General features: G+C 37.2%; 1 protein-coding gene across 6 annotated transcripts in view; it reads left to right on the top strand.

Annotated features, from left to right (window-relative positions):
• Positions 1-12,181, top strand: part of LOC145664307 (solute carrier family 25 member 45-like) — an 88,269-nt gene that overhangs the window by 63,555 nt on the left and 12,533 nt on the right. For 4 of the 6 annotated variants that reach the window (XM_081730852.1, XM_081730856.1, XM_081730854.1 and 1 more), the window contains exon 6: positions 78-207. In XM_081730852.1, coding sequence (XP_081586978.1) covers positions 78-207 — 130 coding nt within the window. Of the gene's footprint in view, positions 1-77; positions 208-6,793; positions 6,913-12,181 lie in introns of all 6 variants that reach the window. The other 2 variants (XM_081730855.1, XM_081730857.1) reach the window with 1 other exon arrangement.

The following is a 12,181-nucleotide window of genomic DNA, read 5'->3' as shown; positions in this document are numbered from 1 at the left end:
TGCACATATCATTATGCGATTCATTATTTGAAAAATATTCACCTATATTTATTCTCTTTTGTAATTTTTGAGGATAGAAGTTGAACCTGGAGCCTGGAGAAAACACTATGAAAGCCACACTCACGGACCTATAGAATGCATGATGAAAGTGATAAGGGAAAATGGAATCCTTGGACTATATCGTGGATTTGTACCATTATTGTACCGGTATGTGACAAAAGCATGTATAGTAGACTATCGATTTTCCGGTTCTCCACTATCCGACATAGTTAAAATAATCTGTAATAAAATAAGGAATGTTTTTTAACCATCTACTCGATATCTAATGCCTTCATAAAAAACGCAAATATACCAACAAGAAACAGTCATCTAATAAGAACTTTTTTAAATCTTAGAAACTGTAAGTTTTGACTCTTTTATTTTAGGTCTAAATTTGTGTAAAAAATAAGTTATTACACAATAATGTACAGTAAATAAGTTTACATAATTATTTTAACAAGTAGACCTTCATTTTATGTTAATGTTTTGTGTATTTTAAAATTGGATGAACTCATACTGTACATCGTTTAATGGTTCCTACAAATAAGTTAGGCATGATAAAATTTATCTTAAAACTTTTACAATATTTTTATTCTTCGAGTTCCTTTTCCGCAATAAATTTTTAAAAAGTATAGAGCATTACATAAACATTTATACCCTGCTCAAAACAATTATGGAATCAGATGACATATCATGTAAAAGCCCTACGAAATAGTGCGACAGCACTGTATCTGGTCCAATTCTAAGCACAATCGAATAGTATTAATGCACAACGTGGAAAAGGACCGTTCCACACACCTACGCACATGACCGATGACGTAAAGCTGCCGGAAGGCGTTTTGTAGTGTGGCGCTGCCAACGCTTTTAAGCTCCAGGAGTCATATCTGTGTTCAGTGCGGCACAAGTCCATACAGTGAAATGGCTCAACACTGTGATTTGCCAGAATCGCTGGCAGGCGAGCTATCGGAAAGTTGGAAGTGGTCAGTCACAGCGGAAAGTGTCAAATCTCATTGGAGTGGCACAAAGTGTGATTTTTCGATTGCGGACTCGACTGCAAACGACTGGAAGTGTTCGAAGAAGTTAAGAACAGGGCCGTCCACGAGCAACTACAGCCAGAGACGATCGTTATATCTTGTTAACAGCCCGTAGGAATCGTTGGCAGAATGCAACTTTGCTGCAGCGAGTCTTCCAAACAGCAATAGGATGCAAACTATTCACTCAAACGGTCAGCAATCGCCTTTGAGAAGGGGACCTCTATGCACGTAAGGCCATGTTGTGTGTCTCATTGAGAGCACGACATCGTGTTGACCGAAAATTGTGGGCGGAGGGACATCGTGGATGGAGGTGCAATAAGTGGAGCTGTATTTTGTTCCTTGATGAGTTGCGATACAATGTGGAACCTGATAATCGGCGGGATCTGCAGGAATTGTGGAACACAAAACAATCCCATGTTTCTGTGAGAAAGATCCCAGTATCATGGTAGTGGACTTATGGTGTAGACTGGAATCAGCATCGGTGAGCATACTGAGCTCCATATCGTTTGAACTGGTTCTTTGAGGCTTGCAGGTATAATTCTAGGGATGAGATCCTGCAACCTTTTCTTTTGCCTTATGCTGTTGTCATTGTTGATTCGTTTGTTTTTATGGATGACAATGCTCGTCCTCACAGAGCTCGGTTGGTGGATAAAATGCTGTTAGCTGAGAGTATAGCTCGGATGGTGTGGGCAAAATGCTCGCCAGATCTTAAGCTCATTGAGAATGTCTGGGATATGCTTGACAGTCGGATTGCGCTCCGCCAGTATCTCCAACAACCATTTCATGGCTGGAGGTTGCTCTTCTGGATGAGTGGCACAATATCCCCCAAGAACTCATTGAGAATCTCATCGAATGCATGCAAAGCAGGTGCGAGGCATTGTTGGCTGTTCGAGGTGACCACACACCATACTAGGGAACAATTACTGTTGTTACTGTGCCTGTTTGTGAACAGTTCGAGAGGTGCACACATTGCCCTCTTGTTTTCTGAGACGTGTGAACAATGGTTTTCTAGTTCCAACACCAGTATGTACTCGATTTATCTATTATATCTTACAGTGTTTCCTCCTGATGTTATATCTGAGTCAAATACAAACTTATCCAAACGCTACCCAAACATCTTGTTTGATATTTCATCTGATCCTCTAATATTTTTGAGTAGTGTATATGAGGATGGCACAGCATGATATGTATATTTGTAGACACTAACAAATTTCAATATTATGAATTAAATTTAAAATGCTTTCTATTCACCGATGAAATCATAATATTTACTGCTAAATACAGAATTTTCTAATAAGCCTTTATCAACTATTTCCAGCGTGTGCGAGGAGCATGCCGAAAGTTTTTAGATGCTAAAATTCAAATAGCGTTGCCGTACTGAAACGTATCACGTTTAAAAGCGTATGTTCTCTAGTGGTGAAATGTATAAATGCAAAGCTGCAGGTTCTTTTGTTTGAAAATTAGAGGGCTGGGAGTGTAGGTTAGTTTGAGCCTGTCAGTCGGCAACAGTGAAGCTCGACCGACAAAGTTTCGCACAATGATCTTTTGCGATTTTAAGTACGGCCTTCGCAAGAGCAGTGCCCTGATCGTTTAGGAGAGTGTTACAGGAACTATACCCTTCACGCGCAATTGCTTTTAGTTGGTTTGCTGAGTTTAAAAACGGTCGACAAAACCTGATAGATTAGCCTTGCTCTCGGCGCCCTAGTACCGCAGTTACGGATGAAAATGTCACACCAGTAAGAAATTTTCTGAAAGATGATCGCCATATCACATACGAGAAAATTCAGTCAACCTTAAAGATGGACCAGCTGCAGCCCAGTTCATAATAATAGATTATCTTGGTCTTTCCAGGCGTTGCAGTCGCTGGATCCCACATGTGCTGAGCAAAAAGATGACCACGTGGAGTGGTGCCGGTGTATGATTAAAATATTTTTGCAGGGGGAAGATGTTTATAGCATTGTCACATGTGACGAAACATGGATTTACAATTATGATCCCGAAACAGAACAGCAGTCAACAGTATTGTATTTCAAAATGAAACTCTGCGTTCGAAAGTTAAATGAACACGGAGAATGTGTAAAGATACGTGGTATCTTTCTTCTCTATGATCGGCCGTGTAGCAACTATACAGTTAGATGATTGACGAACAATGACAACAAAGTGGTACACTATTAAATGACTTCCGAGTGTCTTTGAAGCTTGAAGATCTGCCCACTGAAAGTTTCCACTGTTTTACTTTCTGCTTCATCATGACAATGCATGGTCACACACAGCAGCAAAAACTTTGGAGTTTGTATAGAAAAGTGGAGTCCGTATTCCCCAGATTTAGCTCCATGTGACTTTGCCTTCTTCCCAAAACTCAAGAAAACATTGCGAGGACATCACTTTCAAGCAAATGAAGAAGCTATTACAGCGTATAATAATGAAATTTCTGATATTCTGGAAAATGAATTTTTAAAAATATTTGACTTATGGCCTTAAAGAATGCAAAAAATGTATTGATGCTTGTGAGGACTGTTTTGGGAAATTGTAAAAAAGTTTTATGTATATAAATTGATTTTTCTGAAGTATCAAAAATTTCATGCATGCTTTTCGTAGATCTCAGTTAGACCAACTACCGGAACGAAAGACAGAAACTACCCAAAAGTTAGATGTTATGTTTGGCCATTCTCACATAGATTTATACAGTTCTGTGCTAAGAGGTAGAAAATATGAATAACAGCAGGTTTCGGTAAATTAAAATAAGTCTACTTTCTAGCGGTGAAAGGAGAGAAGAAAGTTTGGTTGTGAAGAAAATTGAATTCTAAATTTCAACAAATTTACACGTTTAATGGACCGCTTAAGTGATTTTTCGAAATCTGTCCGTCTGTTCGTCCTGATGTACACTCTCTTAAAAGCCATAACGTATCACAACCAAATTTTCAGTTTAAGGTTTTTATGTGATCTTCCAGGGGATGTTCTCGAATTTTCTTCCTACTCCTAAAAATAGGAGTGGTTTACTTAAGGGTAAAATAAAAAAATGCAATTTCTCAAAAATGACAAACGATTTTTTTATATTTCATTAACCAATTTTGTGGAAACAACTCCATACTATGGTATAAGTAATTTCTGTGTTAAAAATCCAGAAGGGGTAGTTTATTCTTTGGGGTAAGTTTTTTTTAGATTATTTTCTCGAAAACGAGACTGGCAATTTTGGTCATATTTCATATTTCGTAAGTAAATGTTTTATTATTTTTCATATAATGTTGCATATATCACTTCTGTGAGAATATCCACAAGGGATTAGCAACTCTATCATACATTCTGATAATGAAGCATTCCTTGTCGGAGTTATGAGTGATCATGCGCACAATTATGGTATGAACACTGTCAACCATTGAAGAGTGTTATGGTTTAGTTCCGAAGTCTATAGTTAGTTATTTTAATGAAATTTACACAGGAGCATCAGGAAAATATTCTATATCAAACAAAAGAAGAATCATATATGAATCGTTGATTTGAGAAACGTCATAAGTCAACAATGTCAATAATGCCGTAAGCCAATGATTTGTGACCTTTCTCAACTCAGGGACACTTGTTGCAGCTTTATATTGCAGGAACTATTAGCGTGACTTCTGACATATCACAATCGAACGGTGTAGCTACCCTTCAAGAATCAAAGCTGCATGTAAAATCATTTTCGGCATATGCTGACTTATGACGTTTCTCAAATCAGCGATTCATATATAAATGGGTCGAATTGAGAACCTCCTCCTGTTTTTAAAGTCGGTAAAAAACTACCATCTATCACATTACAAAACTCCTCACAATATGCCTGAATAAATATTTTTCTCAAAGTGCTTTTTCTAATGCACTTAAAATTAAAAAAGTTTTTCCCATGTACAAGAGGGGATCGTTCGTGTCCGTTTAATTATCATCCAATAGAGTCTATCTCTTACTTCAAGATTTATAAAATTATGGACTATTATAATATATGCAGTAAAACCACTAACGAATAAAATATATACAGTATTTGAAAACAATTGTGTTTTGCTCTAGCGACATTCTCCGACTTAGGTAAACCATTTGATTGAATATACCATGTAATCTCAGGAGATAAATTAACTTATTATGATTTCCATAGCAATAGTTTGAGATTTAAAAATCCCATTTAGTAGGCCGTAAACAGATTGTAAACACGATACATTCAAACATCCTGGAACTAAAATATGGGGTATTGCAGGGATCTTTGAATTCTCTAATGATAAATGATTTAGTTCTAAATATCAATATTATGTCAATTCTATATGCGGATGATACTTCACTACTTAATAAGAATAAATTTTGAAGAAATCTGTACACAAGCTGAAAGCAGATTAATGGAAGAAGCAATATGGTTTAAAATAAACGGTTTTCATTAAATCTAGATAGAATAAACAAGTAGCATAATGATAAGGAAAAAGTATAATGGGACTGAGATTAAATTTAGATATATATAGGTAACTAACCTAGGTACAGCATGTCAATTATGTGTGTACAAAACTCCCCCAAGTGCCATGTCTTTTAAGAAACCTAGATAATACAATTCCTTATGAATACTGTATTTGAGAAATCCATATTTTGTGTTTTAACAGTATAATTGGATATGGCATTTTGCTTTGGGATAGTAGTAGTTAAGTATATGATATTTTATTTTTGCAGTAGAAAACAGACAGGATTATTGTAATAAAATTGATGTATCTTTGATGATTATCGTAAGTCAAAAATAGCTATTTAATTGTAGGATCGAAGCTGTTTAGTAAGCTAACAGCATCTATACAACAGCTTTTGATAAATTAACATAAACTAGGATATAAGGAAAAGGATATAAGAAACTATGTATATGACTGATTAATAGCGAACCCATTTTATTCGATAGAAGAGTACATTGAATGTAAAGAAACCATATCGTATTATGCAGTGAAGCATCAAGCAGGTTCACTACATTACATAAACAAAACAGCACACAAAAGGTAAATAAAACAAAAATGTGTCGTGGGTCCATTTCAGTAAAAAATGCCCACTATTAGGGACCCTAGAAATAATATTTATTCGTATGGCTTTAAGATTTGTCAATATTGTCCCCTTAATTAATTTGTCATGTATTGAACGGGCCCAGAGGTGTAACTAACGGCCCAGCAGACCTTGCCGTGCGGGAGGCCCATAAAGAGTAAAAGAAAGATGGGCCCAAGAATTAGAAAAACAACTTTTTCTAGGGGGCCCAAATACGCATGTTAATGCTTGCCCCCCTCAAAATCTTAGTTACGGCGCTGCTCGTAGCTAGAAATTTGATAAGAAGAAGAGTTTTTGTAGCCTATAAGCATGCCGATAATATACTTTGCTGCTTAAAGAAATGTATAGTGATTTGATTTAGGATCAGACCTAAAATAAAAGTGCTCAGCACAGGAGTTAAAATCTTAGAGCAAGGGTGGCCAATTCGAAGCACAACGGTTAACACTTGCAGAATTTTCAATATGCCAAGCATGGACTTTTGAACTGTAGTTTATTTTATTTTTTTCCCTACTCTTTCGGTTCCTAATATTGTTCTGCTGCTTAGAAACAATCCGATTCAATTTGTGGCATACGTGCTATGGATTGGCCACTCCTATCGTAGCAATTATCCTGTGCATCATCTGGACACCAATATACGTGTAATAAATTATAAATAAGAGTGTAATACCATCAATGTTCAATTTTCTTAGAGATATCCCTTCATTTGGTATATATGTTGGATCGTATGAATACTTAGTTGATGTGATTCAGGGAGAGTTTAAGCAAGAAGTGTCCACTAAAGCAGCTATTTTGGCTGGTGGTGTGGCAGGTAAGAAGAAATAATGTGATTCGAATGTACTTTGCATGTAGTTTTGACTGTATTGCTAGAAAGAGAGAAATGCTACTGTAGAAATCTTCTTGTACTTTCGTATATGTAATGATGTTCATAATTAGTCTGGCTTCTGCTTCGAGGAAGGTAACACAATCTCTTAATTATTTCCTTAGGTACTGTACTGTATAACTAATATTACAACACAAGGTTATAATGTTGTAAAACTTATAGGTAGGTAGAGCTAGTAATAATAACGAAGTCCGGAATCGACTCCCACTACCGTTTTTTAAAAATAAAAATTCACTATGTAACAATATTTACAGAAAATACTAGAAAAGTGCTTTCCTCTAATTTATCAGATTGAAATTAGGTAGTCGTTGACCATGTGGCCGAGACGGGATCTCCACAGAGCCACGAAGCAGGCTAAGCAGAGTGGCGAAGGAAACTCCCAATGTTCCAATGTTCCGAAGCAAGCAGTGAGGGGGTTATAAGTCACAGAGCCCTGAAGCAGGCTAAGCAACTGTGGTAGGATTCCCAACAGAGCTCCGTAGCAGGCTAAGCCAGGAGGAAAGGAATAACCAAGAGTTAGGAAGCATACGAAGCTTTGGGGTTAGGTGGTTCTAATGCTCCGAAGCAGGCAGTAGGAGGGATACCAGAGAACTGTCCGCTGGTTGCTGTCGAATTTACAGGTCTCCAGAGTGGCGGTGGCACTGCTGCTGACCTGTCGTCATGTGTTACGTAGAAAGTGCCAGTGGTCCATCATCTGCTGCTCGTAATAATCTCACGCGGTGTGTAGTAAATTCATGTGATGATGTTTACAAGCAAGAGTACAAGGCATTGTTTGTATACATAATCACGCAGTATACTACAATATAATAATACTACTAATATGTTAGCTCTCCCCACTAGCAACGTAGATTAGGTATCTAGTAGTTCACGTGCGTTTGGTATACAGAGTACCAGGTTCGATTTTCAGAAGTCAGGCTTTGAATTTTAAACATATCATGGTGGTTCGGATTCCACCTAAAACTATACGTCTACGACTCGTATAAGCTCGTTGTTGAAAGGGATACTAAACTTCAATTAGACCAACAACCAATACTAATATTTTATCTTGCCCATTCATTACATATTGACATATGCATTTTTATCCACTCTTTTTTTATACCAAAAGCATCAGTGATATCATCATCATCTTAGGTATTCTGCCCTTATTGACAGGTCACTTGCAGCAGCTGAGAAGCTTCCATGCTCCACGGTCCTCCGCTAACCTCTTCGTCCTCACGTATGATCTTTCTGTTTTTATATCATCCATTAATTATAGTCTCCTTCGCCCCCTTCCTCTCTTTCTCGCCACCATACCCTCTAGGATGTCCCTCATGATACAATTTCTTCTTAGGCAATGTCCCAACCAGTTTCTCTTGCTCTTCTTAATAATATATAAAAGTGTTCTTTCCCCCCTCACCATTTCTAGCACACTCTCATTCATTTTTCGCTCGACTCAACTAATTCTGTCCATTCTTCTCCATACCCACATTTCGAAGGCTTCCAGTCGATTTTCATCACTTTTATGTAATCCCCACGTTTCCACTCCGTATAGTACAACACTCCACATGAAGCATTTTATGATTCTTTTTCTGAACTCTTTATTCAAGGACCCACAAAACAGACTTTTCTTCCTCCTAAAGGCTTCTTTCGCCATTTCTATCCTTGCTTTTATTTCACGTTCGCACTTCATGTCATTACTAGGAATACTACCCAGATATCGAAAACTATTCACTTGTTCTATTTTATCCTCTCCCACTTTTATTTGACACAGACCCCTTCGTTCCAATCACCATTTCTTTTGTCTTTCTAACATTTATTTTCATCCCATATTCTTCAAAGCCCTTCCTCATTTTCTGTAACATTTTATTGATTTTCTTTTCAGATTCTGCAACAAGCGCCATATCGTCTGCAAATCTTATGCATTTAATCATTCTACCTCCTACCGAAATGCCGTCATCATCATATAGGCTATTTTTCACTATCTCTTCTAGATAGACATTAAATAGTGTTGGCTAGAGGCAGCATCTTTGTCGAACTCCTCTTCCAATTGCACTCTCTTCCGTCAGTTCTTACCCTATCCTAACACTTACTTGTTGGTTCATGTATAAGTCTCTTATGAGTCTTCTATCTGTCCATTCCAACCCTATCTTCGTTAGAACTCCCAACAACAATTCCCAATTCACGCGGTCAAAAGCCTTTTCTAGATCAATAAATACAACATACACCTCTTTCCCTTTTTCTATAAATCTTTCACCGATCGCCCTTAATAATCCAATTGCATCTCTTGTGCTCTTGCCCCTTCTGAACCCGAACTGCTCCTCCTCAACTTTTACATTTGTTCTTCCATATAACCTTCTGTTCAGTATTCGGAGCAGAATTTTAGCTGCATGAGATATGAGACTAATAGTTCTATAATCCTCACATCTCTTTGAATTCGATTTCTTAGCCATCGGTATCATGATCGTCTTCAGAAAGTATTTTGGCCACTCTCCTGTTTCATATATTTCATTGCATAGTCAGAACAATTCCCTCTTTCCCTTGTCTCCCACATTTTTAATGAATTCGATTGGTATGATATCTACTCCAGTTGCCTTTCCATTCCTAATATCGGATATAGCCATTTCAAACTCATCCCGAACAATAATAAATCCTTTATCATCCTCGCCTACTTCATTTTCTACTTTCAACATTTAGGCTAGACGGTTTATCCCTACTCTTATATAAGACTTCAACGTATACTTTCCACCTTCCTATGACCTCATTTCTGTCGGTGACTACCTTCCTATTTTTATTTTCTACTGCCATCGTAATACACCCTTGTTTCCTACGAAATTCCGTAGATTTCACCTCCTTGTACATTTCCTCATATTTCCCATCTGTTTCTAATTCTTCTATGTCCTCACATTTTCTTTTGTAAAACTCTTCTCTCGCTCTGTCTGTTTCTCTTCGTAATTCATTGTTTAATTTTCTGTACATCTTTCTACCCTCTTCTGTATCAACCGTTTCCACGTCTTCCTCTCCCTCATTTTCTGCAACATCTGCTCTGTAACCCATGGTTTCTTAGCCGTTCTGTGTTCGCGGTAACCTAGTGTTTCTTCTGCAGCCTGCTGCAAGCAACGTTTAATATGTTCCTACCGTACGTTACTACCTGCGCCTATCCTTTCCTCGTTTGAACATTTTTCTTCGAATTTTTCAACGAAAAGATTTCTTGTTTCCTACTTTTTCAACTTTTCAGTATTCAACAATTTGTTGCTTCCTTTTCTTCTGCCTACATTTTTCAGTTGAATAACTACTTCGGCCAGCACAAGATTATGATCAGAGAAAATATCAGCCCCAGGAAGGGTCTTAGCGTTCTTTAAGCTATTCCGATATCTGTCCTGAATCATAACAGTCTATCTAATATCTTCCGCCGTCTATTGGTGATTTCCATGTATATCTTCTTCTCTTGTGCTGATTGAACCAAGTGTTCCCAATTACTAGTGAATTCTGTCTACAGAAATTCACCAGTCCCTCTCCCCTTTCATTTCTTTCGCCTAAACCATATTTGCCTACGATACTACCTTCCTGTTTTTCTCCCACAACTGCGTTGAAATCTCCCATTAGAATGATAGTGCATCCCTCTTCTCCTTATCTATAATTTCTTCTATTTGCTCATAGTTTTCCTCTACTTCTTCAATTGCATGCGAAGTCGTCGGTGCATATGTCTGTATCACCACTAGATCCTTCGTTTTCCCTTTAAGTCTTAACATCATAACTTTATCATCAATAAATTCTACTTTCACTACCTTCTCCTTTAAGCGCTTTCCAGGAATTATTCCTACGCAATTATGACCGCCCTTTTCATTACCTGAGGAAAATATTCTATATCCTTCGCTGTTCAACACCCCATTATCTTCCCATCTAACTTTACAAACTCCTACCAAATCTAGATTATTTTGTTTCATTTCTTCTTTAAGATTTTCTAATTTTCCTCCCTGTAACGTAGTACGTATGTTCCATGTCCCTATCTAAACCTTTTCCTCTTCCCTTTCTTTCTTTCTCTGTCTATCTTTCCCCCATTATTACTTTCTCGTCCAATAGTTAAGGACGCCGATTTCTCTGTAACTTTGGGGGAGACATGCATAAAATATATATATAACAATACATATAACAATAAAAATGCATATAAAAATATATATTCATAAAAATATGGGGCCCACACGAGCTTTGGGGGGGCTCGGCCCCCCAGATCGGCGCTCTTGCCAATAGTCCTTCCCAAGCCATCCCCCTCCCGGAGATCCGAATGGGGGGATATTTTACCTCCGGAACTATATTTTGACCTGCGAAAGACCATTGTACATATGTTCTCTTTTTGTTGCCAGCAAACTAGGGAAAAATAGATTGGTGGTTATCTAGAAGGAAAAAAAATGCAATGACGACTAATGTACATAATCAATGATATATTCACATTTATTGTTCGTCCAATTTCGCTAAGCTAGACAGAATTGAAATTGGATTAATTTTTTTTCATGTCTGTGAAACTGCCTATCGGTACAACATGTACGGAATATCCTTTCATTTTTTAATCAAACTGTTTGTTGCTAGTATTAAGGATAGCGTGCAATGATAATTTCAGCCATTTAGAGCAGCCTGTGATATTTGATCAAGCCTTAAACTTTTACTTTCGAGCGAGGATAGTTCTGATGAAAGTCTACTTATTTCTAATAGATAAGACAATTAAATAAATAACATACAATAAATAACAATTAAATAAATAATATCTTATCAGGACCTATACATTTATATTTCAAACCAAATAAATTTGTAAGAAAAAGTCTTATGATCGTGAAAAATTTCAGATTTCAACGTATTTACACGTTTTATGTGTCTTTATCCACGAAACTTATTTTGAATATCCGTCCATCTGTTTCTCCATTCATCTAGATTAGTAATATACAATTTATAATACACAGCAAACCATTTTCCTTGTCTCTTCTAAAGTTATTTGTTGAATGTGTGTAAATCAGATTCTGTGTTCAATTGTCCCTCACACCATGAGTTGAATGCGAATGGAGATAAGGCGAAGCTCAATTGTTGCTGTGGGTATATTCAACATACTATCTGGTTGTGTCAGTTCAGTTACACCATGAACTTGCGTAAGGAAAGAGTGAACATAAGACATCCACAGAGCGTCATAAGGCTGTGTATCTGTACGAGTTCAAACTAGGGTCAAACGCCA

Source organism: Thermobia domestica, chromosome 11 (assembly GCF_964235325.1).
Source record: "Thermobia domestica chromosome 11, izTheDome1.hap1.1, whole genome shotgun sequence".
In the NCBI taxonomy this organism is placed as follows: domain Eukaryota; kingdom Metazoa; phylum Arthropoda; class Insecta; order Zygentoma; family Lepismatidae; genus Thermobia; species Thermobia domestica.
The sequence above is the reverse complement of the archived record's forward strand: the minus strand, read 5'-3'. Positions and strand labels throughout refer to the sequence as shown.